This window comes from Lolium rigidum, chromosome 3, assembly GCF_022539505.1.
Source record: "Lolium rigidum isolate FL_2022 chromosome 3, APGP_CSIRO_Lrig_0.1, whole genome shotgun sequence".
Taxonomy (NCBI): Eukaryota; Viridiplantae; Streptophyta; class Magnoliopsida; order Poales; family Poaceae; genus Lolium; species Lolium rigidum.
The window spans coordinates 84,556,945-84,577,186 of record NC_061510.1 but is presented as its reverse complement, the minus strand read 5'-3'; the positions used below and the strand labels follow the sequence as shown (position 1 = coordinate 84,577,186).

Here is a 20,242-nt window from a genome sequence, read left to right as displayed (position 1 = left end):
GAACTACTTTTCCCTTAAGCAGATCGAGAAAGCCCGCCGCTCCAAGGAGAATGGCGGCGGCGACCAGAACAAGGACCGCAACAAGTACCAGGACAAGCCCAAGGACGACGGCTTTGGTCGCAGCGCCGGCTCCCTCCACACCTTCACCGGGGTTGGCGACCACCGCGACAAGAAGGTTCTCGCACGCGCGGTGGCTGTTAACGCAGTCGTCGCGGACGTCCCGTGTTGGCTCAATTGGTCAGAGCAGAGCATCACGTGGAGCCGCGAGGATCACACTCCACACATCGAGTACCCAGGGCAAGTCGCCCATATCGTCAAGCCTAAGGTCGCCGATTACTGGTTCTCCAAGACCCTGATGGATGGAGGAAGCTCCATCATCATCATGTACTACGATACCTTCCAGCGACTCCAGCTGCCCGACTCGCGCCTTGAAGCGACAAGCGTCACCTTCCACAGCATCGTCCCTGGCAGGAAGGCCTTCCCAACCAGTAAGGTAACACTGCCGGTGACATTCGGCACGCCGGCGAACTACCGCACCGAGTGGATCTCCTTCGAGGTGGTGAACTTCCGCAACCCCTAACACTGCGTCCTCGGCCGCCAGGTGTTCGCCAAGTTCATGGCCACGCCACACTACGCTTACAACATGATGAAGATGCCGGGGCCGCGCGGCGTCATCACCGTCGGTGGTGACCCCGAAATGGCCCTGGAATGCGAGGATAGCTGTTGCAAGCTCGCCGACGTCGTCATCGCCTTGGAGCGCGACAACACCGCCGAACTCACCAAGTACCCAGTCGAGAAGCCAAGCGAGCTCGACTCATCCTCGTCGCCGACCTTCTAGCCGACGACTGACACACGTCGAGTAAATCTGGTAGAGAACGGTCCGAGTAGGCAAGTTATCATTGGGATGGGCTTGTCCGCCCAATAGGAAAGCACGATCATCAAGTTCCTCCGTGAGAATCGAGATATCTTTGCATGGAAACCTTCTGATATGTCAGGTGTCCCGAGAAAACTTGCTGAGCACAAACTCCACGTTGATCCCACTGCGTGTCCCATCAAACGGACGATGTGACCCGTAGGTGAAGAGCGACGACGCGCAATTGCCGAAGAGGTGAACCGGCTACTCGCCGCCGGGTTCATCATGGAAATAAAGCACCCAAAGTGGTTGGCAAACCCAGTCCTCGTGGTGAAGAAAAACAAGACATGGGCATGTGTATAGACTACACCATTCTCAATCGGGCTTGCCCCAAGGACCCATTCGTCCTCCCGCGGATCGATCAGATCATTGACGCCAGCGCGGGCTCGGAATCGCTGTGCTTCCTCGACGCATATTCCGCGTACAACCAAATCAAGATGGCGGTTGAAGATCAGGAGAAGACGGCGTTCATCACGCCGCTCGGCACTCGCTCCTACACCGCCATGACCTTCGGCATGAGAAACATCGGAGCCACGTACCAGAGATGCATGAATAGTTTCCTCGAAAGCCAATGTTTATGTATACATCGACGACGTCGTGGTCAAGTCGACTTGGCAGGACGACTTAGTCGCCAAGTGTTCTTTCTTGGCAGCGAACACGCCAAACCTTCAATGTCCGGCCTAGTTAGGTTTAGTTTTTTTTTGCAATGTTTTATATTTGATTTTGTGGAAAACCATGTTCCAAACTATATCTTAATGTAAACCGCGTTCCAAATTATGTATTATTTTGTGGAATATTTCTTCTCTTTATTGAAATAAAAATGTAAAAAAAAGAGTATTTTAATTTTTAGGGGTGGCGTTTGGGGGACGCGGCTGGGAAGCGACGTCCCCCAAACACAGCACGAACGAAACACGTCCCCCAAACGTTTAATCTGGGCGCCGTTTGAGGGACGCGACTGGAGATGCTCTTAGAAATAAAATTTGATAAAATTAGATAACATGAATCTAGCCGAAGGAGAGAATTGCTCGTCGAAGCCGCAAGGATGAAGGCATGGAAGCCGACGTCATCATACTTCTGCCAAGTCAAGCATTCAGGATTTCCCTCCCACGAACGAAAATTTCCATCTCCCACCAGAAGCTCAGAAATCCCGCCCAGCTCTTTTCGCCTTTTTCCGCTTTCCCCGCGCGCTACACTTCCAATTCGCAACCGCGCCGATCCGCGCTGCCCCCGCTCCACCAATAGGAACCAACCCTTCCATATCCAACGGCCTCGGCCATCCCATTCGCCCCTCACGCGGATCGCTCCCCAATCCAACGACTCCGCATCCCCCTCCAGCTCTACATATTCCCACCCACTCCACCCCTCCCAAGCCATCCAATTCGAAGCGAGCCAGAGCAAAAAATCCCCAATTCCTTCTTCGTCCTCTGAGAAAAGACAGCGAGCGGCGGCGATGTCTGGGCGTGGCAAGGGCGGCAAGGGGCTGGGCAAGGGCGGCGCCAAGCGCCACCGGAAGGTGCTGCGCGACAACATCCAGGGCATCACCAAGCCGGCCATCCGCCGCCTGGCCCGCCGCGGCGGCGTGAAGCGCATCTCAGGGCTCATCTACGAGGAGACCCGCGGCGTGCTCAAGATCTTCCTCGAGAACGTCATCCGCGACGCCGTCACCTACACCGAGCACGCCCGCCGCAAGACCGTCACCGCCATGGACGTCGTCTACGCGCTCAAGCGCCAGGGACGCACCCTCTACGGCTTTGGCGGCTAGGCTTTCCTCTGTGTCTTGTTTAGGGAGAGTACCTGTCTAGTATCGTGTTGGTGTCAAATATTGTGTCTGATCTCTGATGTAATGGAACCCTGTTGCGGTGAAGTAAAAAATCCTGTTATCTTGAGAATTGTCATGGTCTGTCAATCATTTCCAGGTTACCTATTGCATGATTGTTAGTAGCTGATTGCTTTCTTCTGGTTCTTTCACTTGACTATAAAGTTGTTTTAGAGAACTGAAATTGTGACTAATTGCTGAAGAAGGCACTGACTGTCAGATTGCCTAACTTCGCCAGCAGCACCAAGCTGAATTACACATTGTATCTTCGAGAATTTCATGCCCCTACCAATCTAAAATCAGTTTGTGGCTAGATTTGTTTCGCTGCTGTATTTCTTATATTTTGGTTAACCGATTTTCGTGCTCTGGTTCTTGTAGTTGTAGTCGCATGCCATTGCGATTGTTTGGTTCAGAGAACTGAAATCCTGCTCATCAGCGCTGAAAGATACGACAGGCTCGCAGAAGTATCTGCTGTGCTCTGGCCAGCTCTATTTTGGTTCCAATGATGCCGCTATTTTTGCCGCCAACATTAGCAGGACTGTAAGCTGGTAAGACCTTACTTGGTTTGTGCCTCCGCTGAAGACTGTCTTCCCAAAGTAACGATGTAAACTGACATGGACAAGCAAAACCTGGCACGGGGTCATCAGATTTTCACATTGATGAACAGATAAACACAACAATAGCCTCTGAAGTAATGGGGAAACTCCAATCCGCAACGACATGTTAACTCAACTGTACACCAGGCCAGTTTGAGGCACCAACGGCATATACAGGTAGGTAGCTTCACAAGAGAATGAAACACAAGCCAACAACAATGCTCTTCTTCATGCAAATAAGCACGGCGTGTGCTCCGGTACAACCCCCCCCCCCCCCAACTCCGTCAAACTCAGTTTGGGCTTGTCAAACACAAGAACGGCTAAGATCGCTCGATACCCCTTCATTATTAGTATAAAATACCGATAGGTGACAACGTACAAAATTCGTATACCCCAATTCAATTAGTCAATTATACGAGATACAAGTACGGCACAGTTGTGGGCCCTCCGGCGAGTTTGGCGGATCATCGTGGCCTGTGCACCATCGTGGTGGGCGCCGGCCGGCCATGGCAGATCGGAGACACCGGACAGTCCGGTCGGGACCTAGCCGGACAGTCCGGGTTAGGCGGACATCCAGTTCATAGGGGAACGGACTGTCCGGGACGCGGTTTACGTGATCGACCGGTCAGACTGTCCGGCATATACGCCAGACAGACCGGTAATGTTGTTCCGGAGGAACATAAAATTTCCAGAGGCATTTGCCAATTCTATCGGCCTGTCTGGCAAGACGAGCCAGCCTGTCCGGCCAAGGAGTTTTTGTACGCATCTTTTGTCGGCCTGACCGGCGTAGAGAACCAGCCAGGCCGGAAAATAATTAACGAATATTCAAAGGCTTTTGGCACTGCATTCCGGTCTGTCCGGCCACAACCACCAGCATGTCCGGGGAGAAGACTTACAGGCAGCAGCTTTTGTCGGCCTGACCGGAATCTTTCGCTGGTATGTCCGGCAATGAATTAACACCACCATTTCTCATAGGACAGATGTAAGTTCTCTTTCAAGCTTGGATTTTCCTGGTATGCAATGTCCAATTCCTTCGCCTATCTCTCTTGAAGGTTCATTGGAAGTGAAGAAAAATGCAGATGACAAGTACCAAACTTTTATCCATTGCGCCAAATGTCGAAACGCTTTTTGTGAACTCACTTTATGAGGCTAGTGTTATCCCTTTTGTACCAGTTCAGTAATTTGTTGACCTAAGCTATTAATAAGTCATAATCTTTGGGTATTATTTTTCAGAAAGTCAATACACAATTGGTTTTGGGTAAATTCCTGCACCTGAAGTATTTCGAGATAAAGCTTTTCATACCAAGTTATTATCATCCGCAAAGGTGTTAACGGATTGTTTGCAAAAGTTTGACAACAAATTCTGCGCAATAAAGATTATAGTGATGTCCACGGACAATAGTGAGACTATCCGACACTTGATGATTTCATACATATTCCACAAAGTATGGTATTCCATATGACGCAAATAGGTGTTGTAAAGTATAGTTTTCAAGTCATTACACAGCTAACTCAAAATAGAAAATAAAATGAACTAAGTCTTGAACACCGCCGGGAAACCTTCTACGAGAGGAAAACCCGACCATATCCACTAGACCTTGGACCTAAGCATCATCTTCCTCGCCATTGGGGTTGAGTAGTTTATCTTTGACCCTATCCAGCTCGTTACTAGGTGAAAAAATTTATTTCACCGACCATAACTTCTCTGGTAGAGTCAACGAGTGTCTGCAAAAATAAATTAAGAGAACATGTTATGACATGTGCTCGTTAGTTCATCATGTAAGAAGAATTTTGTTTTACCTACCTGTGTAATAGTGGTTCTAAATTCATCTCCATCCCATTCTTTCATACATTTTAGGACCCAAAGTCCACATGAGTTTCTGTCATAATACAAGACAATCAAAAAACAGTAAGTAACATTGCATTGTATATTAATATAGATGAAAATTAGTTGCGCCATGTACTCACCCATCCTTTTGTCTTGGCATTTTGCATTATTTTATAGGCCAGTTCGAAGGATCAGGAAAACCATGATATGCTTTTGCTATGTCATAAGCAATTTTGGTTCTCTGAAGTAAAACGAGTAGTTAAGATTAAGTAAGTAATGATTAATATTTTAACAAAATACTTATGACACAGTAAAGTAGTATGAAAACATACCAATGCTTCAATGATATGTATGTAACTGCGAAGAACATAGATGAAATCTAATACTTGAAATTCCTTCTTGGGTACATGCAGCACGACGGTGACCCAATGATTGCCATTAACGTTTACAACGAGATAGTACTGCAATAAAAATGTGTAAGTATGTTTCAATATACATTGAATGAATTATGTACACCATTGCATTGCATGTGCTCATACCTTCGGTTTATGGAAATACTCGTCCATGCATCTGTGAATGGCTCGATTCTTCTCTATTTCGATCTAGGGGTGGCCGGGTGGAAAATAATCTCTACCCCTCGTCCTCCCTTCTATGAGATGCGTCGACCTCCATGTGGTGGACATGACACGATCATCTGGAACACGATGAGACAAGTGTCGCACATATGCATTGATGACCTGCAAAATTTAGTGGTACACACAACTAATTAGCCCTTCAATCAAGATAGTTATTCTGTAATACAACAAGGATACAAAATTTGTTTGTACATCACCCATCAACCAGTCATGGGTTAGAATAGGTGCAACATGGTGGGCAGTCAGCACGAGTCCTTCAGAACTGTAAACTTTTTTGTTGCGGCGTCGGGAGCACTTTGATAGTTCTTTTACAAGTGACACGGCAGCTTCGACGTGATCTTCAGTCAAATCATTTACCTGAAGTAGTGCATCTAGTGAATGGAAGTTACCTGCAACGAAGAAGTAACGGGTGAACTGCGGTTAGTGAAATGAAAAGGTCGTTAAGAAATTTGCACGTGACACGAACAAACTTACCCTCAGATTTTTTATCATCTCGGATTTGACGCTTGTTTGCCATTTTTTTCAGACAAGTAAGGGGACCGGACCTTTGCGGATGGCATGCACTTCCGTTTCTGAGGTTCATTTGGCTTTGCAGATACAAATGCTGAAGACGATAATGAGGATGACGATCGAGCGGGAACATCATTTGTAATATCGATAGGATCTTTTTTGTCACCCTTGCTGCAATTAAACAGTACAGATGGTTGATGCGTGTAGTTGACACGTCCGTTGGGAACCCCAAGAGGAAGGTGTGATGCGCACAGTAGCAAATTTTCCCTCAGAAAGAAACCAAGGTTTATCGAACCAGGAGGAGCCAAGAAGCACGTTGAAGGTTGATGGCGGAGGAGTGTAGTGCGGCGCAACACCAGGGATTCCAGCGCCAACGTGGAACCTGCACAACACAATCACAGAACTTTGCCCCAACGTAACAGCGAGGTTGTCAATCTCACCGGCTTGCTGTAAACAAATGATTAGATGTATAGTGTGGATGATGATGTTTGTTTGCGAAGAACAGTAAAGAACAATTGCAGCAGTTTGTATTTCAGATTTAAAGAATAGGACCGGGGTCCACAGTTCACTAGTGGTGTCTCTCCCATAAGATAGCAGATGTTGGGTGAACAAATTACAGTTGGGCAATTGACAAATAAAGAAGGCATAACAATGCACATACATATATCATGATGAGTACTATGAGATTTAATCAGGGCATTACGACAAAGTACATAGACCGCTATCCAAAGCATGCATCTATGCCTAAAAAGTCCACCTTCGGGTTATCATCCGAACTCCTTCCAGTATTAAGTTGTAAACAACGTGACAATTGCATTAAGTATGGTGCGTAATGTAATCAACACAAATATCCTTAGACAAAGCATCGATGTTTTATCCCTAGTGGCAACAAGCACATCCACAACCTTAGAACTTTCTATCACTCGTCCCAGATTTAATGGAGGCATGAACCCACTATCGAGCATAAATACCCCCTCTTGGAGTCACAAATATCAACTTGGCCGAGCCTCTACTAGCAACGGAGAGCATGCAAGAACATAAATAACATATATGATAGATTGATAATCAACTTGACATAGTATTCAATATTCATCGGATCCCAACAAACACAACATGTAGGATTACAAATAGATGATCTTGATCATGATAGGCAGCTCACAAGATCTAACATGATAGCACAATGAGGAGAAGACGCCCATCTAGCTACTGCTATGGACCCATAGTCCATGGGTGAACTACTCACACATCGATCCGGAGGCGATCATGGCGATGAAGAGACCCCGGGAGATGATTCCCCTCTCCGGCAGGGTGCCGGAGGCGATCTCCTGAATCCCCCGAGATGGGATTGGCGGCGGCGGCGTCTCTGGAAGGTTTTCCGTATCGTGGCTCTCGGTACTGGGGGTTTCGCGACGGAGGCTTTAAGTCGGCGGAAGGGCGGAGTAGGGAGAGTCACGGGGGCCCCACACGCTAGGGCCGTGCGGGCCCCCCTTAGGCCGGGCCGCCCTAGTGTGGCGGCGCCCCGTGGCCCGACTTTGTCTCCCCTCCGGTCTTCTGGAAGCTTCGTGCAAAAATAGGACCCTGGGCGTTGATTTCGTCCAATTCCGAGAATATTCCAAAAACAGCAGAAAACAACAACTGGCTCTTCGGCATCTCGTCAATAGGTTAGTGCCGGAAAATGCATAATAATGACATATAATGTGTATAAAACATGTGAGTATCATCATAAAAGTAGCATGGAACATAAGAAATTACAGATACGTTTGGTACGTATCAAGCATCCCCAAGCTTAGTTCCTACTCGCCCTCGAGTAGGTAAACGATAACAAAGATAATTTCTGAAGTGACATGCTATCATAATATTGATCATACTATTGTAAAGCATATGAGATGAATGCAGCGATTCGAAGCAATGATGAAGATAATGAGTAAACTAATGAACCATATAGCAAAGACTTTTCATGAATAATACTTTCAAGACAAGCATCAATAAGACTTGCATAAGAGTTACTCATAAAGCAATAAATTCGAAGTAAAGGCATTGAAGCAACACAAAGGATGATTAAGTTTCAGCGGTTGCTTTCAACTTGTAACATGTATATCTCATGGATAATTGTCAACATAAAGTAATATAACAAGTGCAATAAGTAAACATGTAAGAATCAATGCACACGAGTTGATACAAGTGTTTGCTTCTAAGATAGAAAGAAATAGGCAAACCGACTCAACAATAAAATAAAAGTTAGGCCCTTCGCAGAGGGAAGCATTGATTACTATATTTGTGCTAGAGCTTTTCATTTTGAAAACAAGAAACAATTTTATCAACGGTAGTAATAAAGCATATGAGTTATGTATAAGACATCTCATAAGTTGCAAGCCTCATGCATAGTATACTAATAGTGCTCGCACCTTGTCCTAATTAGCTTGGGTTAACACGGATTATCATTGCATAGCATATGTTTCAACCAAGTGTCACAAAGGGGTACCTCTATGCCGCCTCGTACAAAGGTCTAAGGAGAAAGCTCGCATTGGATTTCTCGCTTTTGATTATTCTCAACTTAGACATCCATACCGGGACAACATAGACAACAGATAATGCACTCTCTTTAATGCATAAGCATTCAACAACAGTTAATATTCTCATAAGAGATTGAGGATTAGCTGTCCACACTGAAACTTCCACCATGAATCATGGCTTTAGTTAGCGGCCCAATGTTCTTCTCTAACAGTATGCATACTCAAACCATTTGATTGTGAAAACCGCCCTTACTTCAGACAAGACGAACATGCATAGCAACTCACATGATATTCAACAAAGGTAAAAGAGTTGATGGCGTCCCAGAAAACATGGTTACCGCTCAACAAGCAACTTATTAAGAAAATAAGACACATAAGTACATATTCTTCACCACGATAGTTTTTAAGCTATTTGTCCCATGAGCTATATATTGTAAAGGTAAAGAATAGAAATTTTAAAGGTAGCACTCAAGTAATTTACTTTGGAATGGCGGAGAAATATCATGTAGTAGGTAGGTATGGTGGACACAAATGGCATGGTTATTGGCTCAAGGATTTGGATGCACGAGAAGAATTCCTCTCAATACAAGGCTAGGCTAGCAAGGTTGTTTGAAGCAAACTCAAGTATAAAAGGTGCAGCAAAGCTCACATATGAACATATTGTAGCTATTACAAGACTTTACATTGTCTCCTTGTTGTTCAAACACCTCAACCGAGAAAATATCTAGACTCTAGAGATCAATCATGCAAACCAAATTTTAACAAGCTCTATGTAGTTATTCATTAATGAGTACAAGGTACATGATGCAAGAGCTTAAACAAGATCTATATGAGCACAACAATTGCCAAGTATCACATTATTCAAGACATTAAACCATTTACCACATGCGGCATTTTCCGTTTCCAACCATATAACAATGAATGAAGTAGTTCAACTTTCGCAATGAACATTAAAGATAAAGCTAAGAACATATGTGTTCATACGAAACAGCGGAGCGTGTCTCTCTCCCAAACAAAGAATGCTAGGATCCGATTTATTCAAACAAAAACAAAAATAAAAACAAACATGACGCTCCAAGTAAAGCACATAAGATGTGACGGAATAAAAATATAGTTTCACTAGAGGAACTCGATAAGTTGTCGATGAAGAAGGGATCCCTTGGGCATCCCCAAGCTTAGATGCTTGAGTCTTCTTAAAATATGCAGGGATGAACCACGGGGGCATCCCCAAGCTTTGACTTTTCACTCTTCTTGATCATATTGTATCATCCCTCTCTTGACCCTTGAAAACTTCCTCCACACCAAACTCGAAACAAACTCATTAGAGGGTCAGTACATAATTCATATATTCAGTGGTGACATAATCATTCTTAACACTTCTGGACATTGCACAAAGCTACCGAAAGTTAATGGAGCAAAGAAATCCATCAAACATAGCAAAAGAGGCAATGCGAAATAAAAGGCAGAATCTGTCAAAACAGTAACAGTTCGTAAAGACGAATTTTAAAGTGGCACCAGACTTGCTCAGATGAAAATGCCCAAATTGAATGAAAGTTGCGTACATATCTGTGGATCACACACGTAAATTGGCAGATTTTTTTGATTTTTCTACAGGGACTGCTGCTCAAATTCGTGACAGCAAGAAATCTGTTCCTGCGCAGTAATCCAAATCTAGTATTGGCTTTACTATCAAAGACTTTACTTGGCACAACAATGCAATAAAATAAAGATAAGGAGAGGTTGCTACAGTAGTAAACAACTTCCAAGACTCAAATATAAAATAAAGTGCAGAAGTAAAATAATGGGTTGTCTCCCATAAGCGCTTTTCTTAACGCCTTTCAGCCTAGGCGCGTAAAGTGTGTATCAAATATTGTCAAGAGATGAAGCATTACCCCGGGCATTACACCTACCTTTCTTAGTCTTTTTCTTACCCTTTGATTTAGGGAATACATGTCTACCTCCCGGTGTGGAGGTGAATTTTAAGGTGCCTTCTCCCACATCTATGACTGCTCCCAATAGTTTCAGCAGGGATCTTCGAGTGTGATTTGTCCCGTTCCTACACAATTCTCCCGAATCCCCCGAGATGGGATTGGCGGCGGCGTCTCCGGAAGGTTTTCCGTATCGTGGCTCTCAGTATCGGGGGTTTCGCGACGGAGGCTTTAGGTAGGCGGAAGGGCGGAGTCGGGAGAGTCACGGGGGCCCCACACGCTAGGGCCGTGCGGGCCCCCCTTAGGCCACGCCGCCCTAGTGTGGCGGCGCCCCGTGGCCCCACTTCGTCTCCCCTCCGGTCTTCTGGAAGCTTCGTGCAAAAATAGGACCCTGGGCGTTGATTTCGTCCAATTCCGAGAATATTTCCTTACTAGGATTTCTGAAACCAAAAACAGCAGTAAAACAATGAATCGACTCTTCGGCATCTCGTCAATAGGTTAGTGCCGGAAAATGCATAATAATGACATATAATGTGTATAAAACATGTGAGTATCATCATAAAAGTAGCATGGAACATAAGAAATTATAGATACGTTTGGGACGTATCAATGGTTGAGGATCATCGTTCATTAATTTGCGTGCAACAGATGGTGCAGGTGTGCTGCCATTTGCATTGTCTAGCTCGTCCTCGTTAACATCATCGTCGTCAACATCCTCGTCCTTCTGAACTGATGTGAAGTACTTTGATGGATAAACTCCCTTCTGGCTGCTCTCGCTTTCCTTGTCCCCTTCAGACGTGCCTTTGTTCTCACGTCTATAAATGATCCCCTCCTGATTTAACTTTGCAATAACTCTCTGCAATGGAAAAAAAATAAATGTGTCATGGCAGGTCCAAAATGAATGATGCGTGCATAATTAAACTCGCCACGTTTTTACCTCTGCGCATGAGTCTGCTATAGTTGCAATCTGCTTACGGACAAGAGTAAGCTCCCCGGACATGCGATTAACCCTTTCCAAAAGTTGCTCCTTGTAAGGGGGTTTTTCGCAGGAGTTTTTGTGGCCTTCCTTGAAACAGATGTTTTTCTCCCAACACTATTTGCTGTGTTTATTTTTGAGAGTCTATGCTCCATAGTAATATCGTTGTCAATCTGCATGTTACAAAATCAAATTATTTGTTGTTGTTAAATATGAGCTGCTGAAACAAATATGAACAAGAAAAAATTGTTTACATTTCCCTTCCCACGGCCATATTGCGCGTCGGAGGCGTCTCTCTTCTTCCCTTCTACTTCGGTCCAGTTCTTCATCAATGGGTACATAGATACCAATGGGTTAAAGGCTGGTGCACCAGGAGGTTGAACCTTCTCCCAATGCATGTACTGCAGAAGAAAAGATATTAAGAATGACTAAGAAATAGTTGTGACCAAAAAACTGCAGTTAAATATTACCTGACTAAGAAATATTACGGTTTACCTGTAATGCCGCCATGTTTCCTTTTGGCCACTGCCTCATTACTCGTCCACCTTTACACGCCTTATGCCCTCCAAGGTGTACTCCGAGTGAATGAGTTCCAGTTTATCTTCCTAGCTCGATCGAGGTCTTCTACCAATGCATACATCGGCTTCGAAATTACCGTATTAGAGTACGGTGCAATTACTGTGGCGAGAAGCACCATCATGGCCTTGCATACAAAATTGTCATCCGAGGCACCACGAAGCTCAACATCCAATATTAAATCATCAATTAAGAGATTCTCTGTTGACGGATCGAGCCACTCAGGTGGTATCCGTCCCTGCGCTTCTTTGCCTTCTTGAGCAATTATGGCCACAGCGTTCAAACCTTTGTCTTCTAAACCAAATAATGCTAGATTTCTTTGCCTCCTAGGGAAATATGGTCCTTTCCCTCATTTAAACCAAATGTACTTGTTTGAAGATCAAAAGCTTGCACTAGAAACTTCAGCACAGACTGCCGCATCTTTATCCTTGGCATTTCGAGCATACAATGTACACCGGATCCAAAAAGTGCACCTCGTTGTTCGTTTGACATGTTCTCAACAAAGCCGCACCATTTTTCAATCGAGCAAGGAACTTCGTCAACTTCTTCCATCCTGTAGATAACATACATGATTATTTAGCAATTAGAAATTGGCAATTGTGTTTAAGGTGTCGATTTAATGAAAAGTTTTGTACTTTTTGGTGGTGATACTACGGGTGTAACAGGAAAAAAAATATGGGACTAGAACAAGCTGATGTGAGAGCGGTGTATAGTTAAATATAAGCATCCCAACTGATTCATGAATTTTAAGTACTGAAGACATGGAAATATAAGTAATACCGTCTCAATAGAATAATATCTTAGACTTATTAACTAAGGCAGGATTGGTAATACAACGCCATTACCGGACATGCTTGCCAAAGCCCCGGACAGGCCGAAACAACACCAGACAGGCCGGCTAAGAAATCCCGGACTGTCCGGCGTGCGCGCCGGACTTGCCGGAGAGCTTGACGGACTGGCTGGCGTGTAGGGGAACGGACTGCCCTGTCGGGAGCTCAACGGACTGGCCGTCGTGGTGAGCAACGGTCAGGCTGGTCGTGCACACCCGGACTGTCTGGTAGATCCGTATGACATTTATGAACCCTAGTCTAAACCCTAATACCCTATTTTCGCCATTGTTTACAGATTACTATGATCTACATACGCAAAGGATTGAAGAACTTGTACTATTGCAGAACCCTACCATTAATCTACCTGCCACATTGATGAACCTTAGGGTTGATGTCAATTACAATTAAGGCGAAGTAAATACATAATCTTCAAGGTAAAGCGATAATTTTGTAATTTTGCTAGTGAAGATGCACTTCTACTTGTTTTCTTTTTCCATATACCTGCATTACAAAACGAAATTATTTAGTACTCGTTTAACATAGATTTAATTAATCGGCCTAGCTAAGAAAAATATGTAAGCAGACTTACTCTGGATGTTTTTTGCACAACTTTTTGTTCCGTTTGTTATGACCGATGACACCACATGCGGTGCACCCCTGATTCCGGGTCTTACGCTCGTCGAACGCTAGTGGTCTACCATTTTTCGTCACGGGGTGATTTACCTCTTGTCCAGCTTTTGTGTTTTGCTTAGGTGCTCCTCTCGTGACAACCTTATCGGGATCACCAACCGGAACTACATTGCCTTGAAAATCATATGTGTCTTCTTCAGCGAAGGTTGTGTGACCATCATGTCCATTCTTTTTCGCATATTTTCTTGCTACTAAGCCCTTCATATATGCCATGAACTCATTATACATTGCTGGATCATCTACTGCCGCATCCATAGCTTCCGCCGATACTGTTTCCATGTCGTTGTATCTTTTTCGCTTCCCTGGCCCTGAGTAACCGTACGTGAAAAGATCGCTTCTGCGCCGTGCTGGCAATCCATTTCTTGCCATTTTGGAGAATTGCCAAAGAACACAACAGTCCGGTATTTCGGACAATTTCAGGTGCTTCAATACATATAGGATATGCTTGCATGGAAGCCCCTTACGATTCATTCTTCGGCAGCTGCACTGTATTAACTCTTTCGGCTGATTAGGACTATACTCCACGATAAACGAGTATCTGCCGCTATTCCTCCATTTGACCATAAACTGTTTAGAGCCCCCTGTTCCCACGTATTCCTCAAAAATCTCGAGGTCACCAAGCTTCTTCACATCCTGCTGCAAGATGTAGAAGTTGGCTGGACTGAAGGCATGGGAAACAGCAACCTCTATCTCTTTGGATTCAGTAACTTCCACCGGTAAACTCTGGGAATAGATGCAGTCATCTTCGGCCTCGCTCTCACGGATGCGAACAATGGCATTCTCGTAATGCATTATCAAGTCAACTAGGGTCATACCATAATCCAGGTGAAGGTGAAGGCATGAGTTCAAACTCTCACTTCTCTGATTGCTTTTCATACCAAGGAAATATCCACCGGTCAGATACGCGGCAGCCCAAATTCTCTTCTTATTGTACATCCTTTTGAGCCATTCTTGGGTACTATCTGTCTCCCACTTGCGACGAAACGCGCTCCATCTTTCCTCAAAAATGGCTTCTGAAGTGGCGTTGTATAAGAATGGCCGAAATTCCTTTAGCGACTTATGACCAAGGTGTCTCTTCATGTTTTTCTCTATGTGCCAAGTACATAGACGGTGCCACATGTCTGGAAGGACATCCTGAATAGCTAATATCATCGCGGCGTCCCCATCAGTAATAATACCTTTGGGCTTCTTCTGACACATTGCAGTCAAGAATGTCCGAAGCAGCCAAGCATATGTATCTTCTGTCTCGTCTGACACGAGAGCGCATGCAAACACCGTAGTCTTACGATGATTGTTCAGGCCTACAAAAGGAATAAATGGCATAGCATATCAGTTCATCTTGTATGTGCTATCAAACGCCACCACGTTGCCAAAATCCTGATAGTCCTGCCGTGACTGAGAATCACACCAGAACATGCTTTTCAACCGTCCTTCATCATCAACTTGGTAATCAAAAAAGAATTTAGGATCACTCTTCTTCCTCGCGGCCATAATACCAAGTGTTGTGGTAGCATCACCCTTCGCAATAAGCTTCCTCTTCTCCCTGCAACATAGGTTGTACAGATCTCGCCTTACGATGCCTACACCACCGTAGCCATGTCTTCTGAGAAAGTGTTTCATAATCATGTACTTTCTCATCCCACTTGCTCCCAAAGATAGTATCTCAGCTCTCTGGTACGGCTTAATCTTTCTGTGCGATCGAAGAAATGGTACTTCGACCGGTCTAGCTGGTTTATGGCTGTGATTGCCGTACAAACTTTTGACAACCCATACTCCTCTCGATAGGTCACGCTTCACAGTGAGATTGGCATTGCAGTTGCAACGAGTCTCGGGTCTTAGCCTACGACTGCGGCCTTCCTGCGTTAAAAGCTTTTCCTGACGTTTCCCCTGCCTGGAACAGACATACCGCCTTAACCGTATTTCTCCCTTACCACGTTTCCCTCGCTTTGCCCTCTTCAAAATGTCCTTTCGGATGCTGAAGCCATGCTCTCTCGCATAGCTGTTGTACCAGACAAAAGTCGCCGGTTCGGAATCAAATGTCATGTCCAGTATTTTACAGTGCTCTTCCACAGAGTGCATCTTATATTCATTACTCACAATATCTGGGTCTGCTTGACTGTGATGTTCACGCCCATTGTCAGCACCAGATATCACCTACACATGAAGGGAAAATAAGTCATAAAAGTTGTCGTTCCAACGGTAACATTGACGGTTTGCCATACTAAAACTATATACTTACTTCGCTCTTATTTTCAGAGCTTGATTCCTCGTGATGCAGTCCTACCTCCACGCTATATTCATCAAACCCAACCTCCATGTCTGAATACTCATCCTCCTCGTGACCACCGTGTAGCACCTACACAGCCAAAAACAAAGAATGTAACATGTCACTTCATTGCTTCCATTCATTGGTAGCCATTAAAAAATAATCAACATACTTCACTCATGTTTTCTGAGGACGCCGATGATGGAAGGTTCTCCCCAAAAGGAGGTACATTTTCATAGATCCTGGATTTGGAACTATTCTCCAAAGTAGAATCATCATCGCCCGTATATCCGTCATCCCCGTCACTCCAAGTTGAGCTATAGTCCCCCATTTCTCCAAAAACTACACAAAACCCGCACGCACTAAAGAACTAATGCAAAATTCTAAACAATAACGCAATGCAAATCACTATTTCATATTTAGTACACTTGATTAAACGCACACGGACAGCGGACAGTCTGGCAACGAGGCGCCGGCCTGTCCGCCGCAGGCCGGACTGTCTGGTGCTCGTGTGCCGGCCTGTCTTCCGTGCGCCGGACACGCAAGATGAGCCGCCGGACATGTCCGGCGGCAGAGATTCAAACATACCTCCACGTCGTGTCCAGCGGAAGATCGCCTCGCCGGAGAGACGGAGCTCGAGGTGATGGCGTGCAGCAGAGGCATCTCGTCGAGCAGGCCCTGAAGATCGTGGAGATGAGAGTGCCGAGATCGTCAGGAAGATATGCCCTGGTGGAGGAGGTCTATGGTGACGGAGTGCGGCGCCGACGGAGGCTCGTCGAGCTCCGGGGAGATGCCGGTGAAGAGGAGATCGTGGGGAAGCGACGGAGGAGCCCTGTGGCGGAGGAGTGCGGCGGTGAGGAGGTGATCGTGGCGTCCGAGATCGTGCGATGGGACGGCGGCACCCGGCTCGTCGAGTTCCAACATGGAGGAGAACGATCACGATCACGATCGTGGGAGGAAGACGCATACGGTATAGAGACGGTCATATACGAGTTCACATACGGGTGTCATATGAGCTTGGATATGGGTTTGGTGGGCTTTTGAGCCAAAACTAGTTTTGGTGGGGGGGGGGGTTGTACTGGAGCAGACGCCAATAAGCACATTTACAGTGAGGCTTTAGTGAGGTTTACAACCCCGAAAAATCTAGCGAAACATACCGACTGAACTGCAACACTGTCACACACAACCTGGTCATAATCCCTTGACTGCAAGATAGGGCAAGGCGATCGTGAGACTCATCTAGAACCCATCCTAGCTAGGGGCGATGATCGTTTTTTCAGGAGAGCCGTTGGGGGCGACCCAGGGGCGTTTTTGGGGGTTCCACCAGATCTCCGACGACGAGGATGATTCCGACGAAGCCTCGCCGGCGTCTGCATCCAGGAACTCTCTCCCATCGTCGGCTTACCTATCTGGGATTCCCTCGGTGGAGAATCGTTCCTTAGAGCAACAATCAATGTCCGCAATTTTATGTCGAGAGGAGAAGAGGTGTCGTCAGCAAGAACCTGCTATCACCATGAGATCAGGTGAGCTTTCAATTATGTCTGACTCCGATTCTGGATCGTCTTGTGTACTCATATCGCCGGGGAAGATCACGAAGTTTGCTCTGCCGATTCTTTCTCCGTCCACGTTCTTGCTTGAACCGTTCGACGCGGCGGAATGGATGGTTCTACAACGAAGGAAGAAGAGCCAAGGAAGGCTGGGAGGGGCACTCATCGCCAACGCCGATCGTCGCCGGTAAGTTCTTCCGCCGGGGAGAGGTGACGGTATGATGCAGAAGTTTCAAAACCGGTCTTTTTGGACATGGGCCATTTGGGCCAAAATTCAGCCGTGGACACATGCGATGACGCCACAGGCAGTATGAGCGTGGTGCGATCGATCGATCTTGTACCTACGTCTCGGGTACCTTGCTTTGATCAAGGAACTTTGGGACGCCTAGGGTTCCATACGAGCAGCCGTCAGCCTGCACCTGTATCTGTCCCGCTCCCTGCTGTTGGTGTCTCTAAGATCGCGATGGCGAGTCGTGGCGGTGGACACCCATCGCGTGGCGCAGGGCCTCGCCGCGGTTGGGAAGGAGGTAGCAACGGTGGTCGAGGTTTGGAACATCGGCAACAATGGTGGCCGTGGTTCCAATTTTGTCCAAGGTGGTCCGCGTGGTACGGCTGGAGGTGGAGGTAATTCTTCTTATGATACAGAACACCGTGACAATGTTTTTACTGATGGTGTGTTTCGAGCTGCGCCTGGTCGTCCTAACAATGGGGCCGGTGGCTATCGCAATAATCAAGGGTTCAACCGGTATAATGAGCATCGGAATGTCAATCCTAGGCAAAATGATACAGCCGATGGCTTGACCGTGATTCAGCGTCAATTGGTTAAAGAGGCTGCCGAAGCGTTGGCTCGTCAGTTTGCTGAGCGTCAACCATACCTTGTGCGCTCCTCGGATGCGCCGATGCCGAGTGCAGAAACTCTGCCTCTGGGTCCAGTAGCTCATGCTCAACCTACTGGACAAATGTTGCAGTGCCAGACTGGTTCAGATCAGAGAGCGGTGTCCTCTCTGTTGGTTGTTGCAGGTATCGGGCAAGGGTCGAAAAATTTGGAGGTTCCATCTGTTGTTGATGCGCTGGCCAAGAAGAAGGGCCCGAATTGCTATCGTTGTCACACGAATGGCCACTGTTTGAATGACTGTCAGGTTGTGCTTTGTAATTGTTGTCAGAATGCAGACCACACATCAAATGCTTGCCCTAGGCCAAGGATGGCAATGTATAGAATAGGCCATGCTGATCTTGCTTCCTGGGAGTTGCCTCTATTGGATGGTGTTCGACCTCGGGTGGAGAATACTAGGTTGGGTAGGGTGGCCATCTCTGGTGGCGTGTTATCTATGGAAGAAATTATAACACAGCTGAAGTGGATTGTGCCAGATGATTCTTATCAGTGGGATATTCAGTAGGTTGAGGAGAATATATTCAGGGTCAATATTCCTAGTAGGCTTGATTTAGTGAGGGTGCAACACTTTGGCCGTTTCAATGTACCAAACGCAACCATTATTATGTCATTTGATTTCTTGAAACAAGAAGTTGAGCCGACCTGGGTTCCTGAAGATGTTTGGGTCAGAGTATATGCACTCCCCTCCAGTGGCATTAGATGATTTTCTTGATTTATGGGCGTTGGGGGATGCTTTTGGCAAAACTAAGGATATCGATATGAAATTCACTAGAGCTAACAATGTCTTGAGAATTTTGACCACTTGCCTTGATCCGTCTATTATTCCTAATACATGGGACCTTAAAATCAGAGATTGCTTTTTAAGATTGCGTTTTGTGGTTGAGGGTGCTCAACCTCCATCTATTCCGAATAATGTTTCAACTGAAGTCCCTAGAGGTGATGATGATATGGATCATGATGCTTCTGATAATGCAAATGGTCATGTTGGGGACAGAGATCCTAAACGAATGAAGGATGGTACTAGTTCTGAAACTAATGATGGTGCTGAGACGAGATCATCTACACCTCCTCAAGGAAATTCTCTTGCTATATCCCCTGTGCCTATTGTCTCAAAAGATGGTTTATTAAGGTATGAAAATTTGTTGTCAGATTCGAATAATTCTACTGAGTTTTTTTTGGTTCATCTGTGTCTTAAGAATTTGTTATCTTCTTTCAGGGACTCTGTTTGTGTTTCAGTTGAAAGAAACATACATAGTGACTTTTCTCAAGGTGTTGATGGCGGGAACAGTAAGGAGCAGGCAACTGCACTTCCTCCGGCTGTTCCACGTACTGATGGTGGTGGTGGGCAGATTTTGGGCCATCTTGCGCATGGACTTTCAGCGCCGGTGGCTACGGTGGCCCGGCCCATTTTGCATGGCTCTCCTCATGCGACGTACAGGGGAACGCCCAAGTTTTCGCCACAAGGGAGCGGGGCTCCAGCGACGGCGACTCCAGCTGCTCACCATGTTTTCTCACCTAGTCTGACTACTCCTCACAGTGAGTGTAATACTGTTTTGTTTCTCACCAATTCATCTACATATTGCAAATTCTCAAAACAGCAAATTATAGATTATGGAGGTATCTCGGAGGGTTCTGTTTTGGGTGCACGGTCGAGTGGAAGATTACGTGCTCAGCCCAACGCCGATGCCACTCAGACGGAGAGGGAAATGTTACTTGCTCAGCGTCG

General features: G+C 45.9%; 1 protein-coding gene across 1 annotated transcript; it reads left to right on the top strand.

Annotated features, from left to right (window-relative positions):
* Nucleotides 1-2,363: 2,363 nt before the first annotated feature.
* On the top strand, nt 2,364-2,675 carry LOC124701886 (histone H4). Its single transcript, XM_047233984.1, has one exon. The coding sequence runs from the start codon at nt 2,364-2,366 to the stop codon at nt 2,673-2,675; it is 312 nt and encodes a 103-aa protein (XP_047089940.1).
* The last annotated feature ends 17,567 nt before the right edge of the window (nt 2,676-20,242 follow it).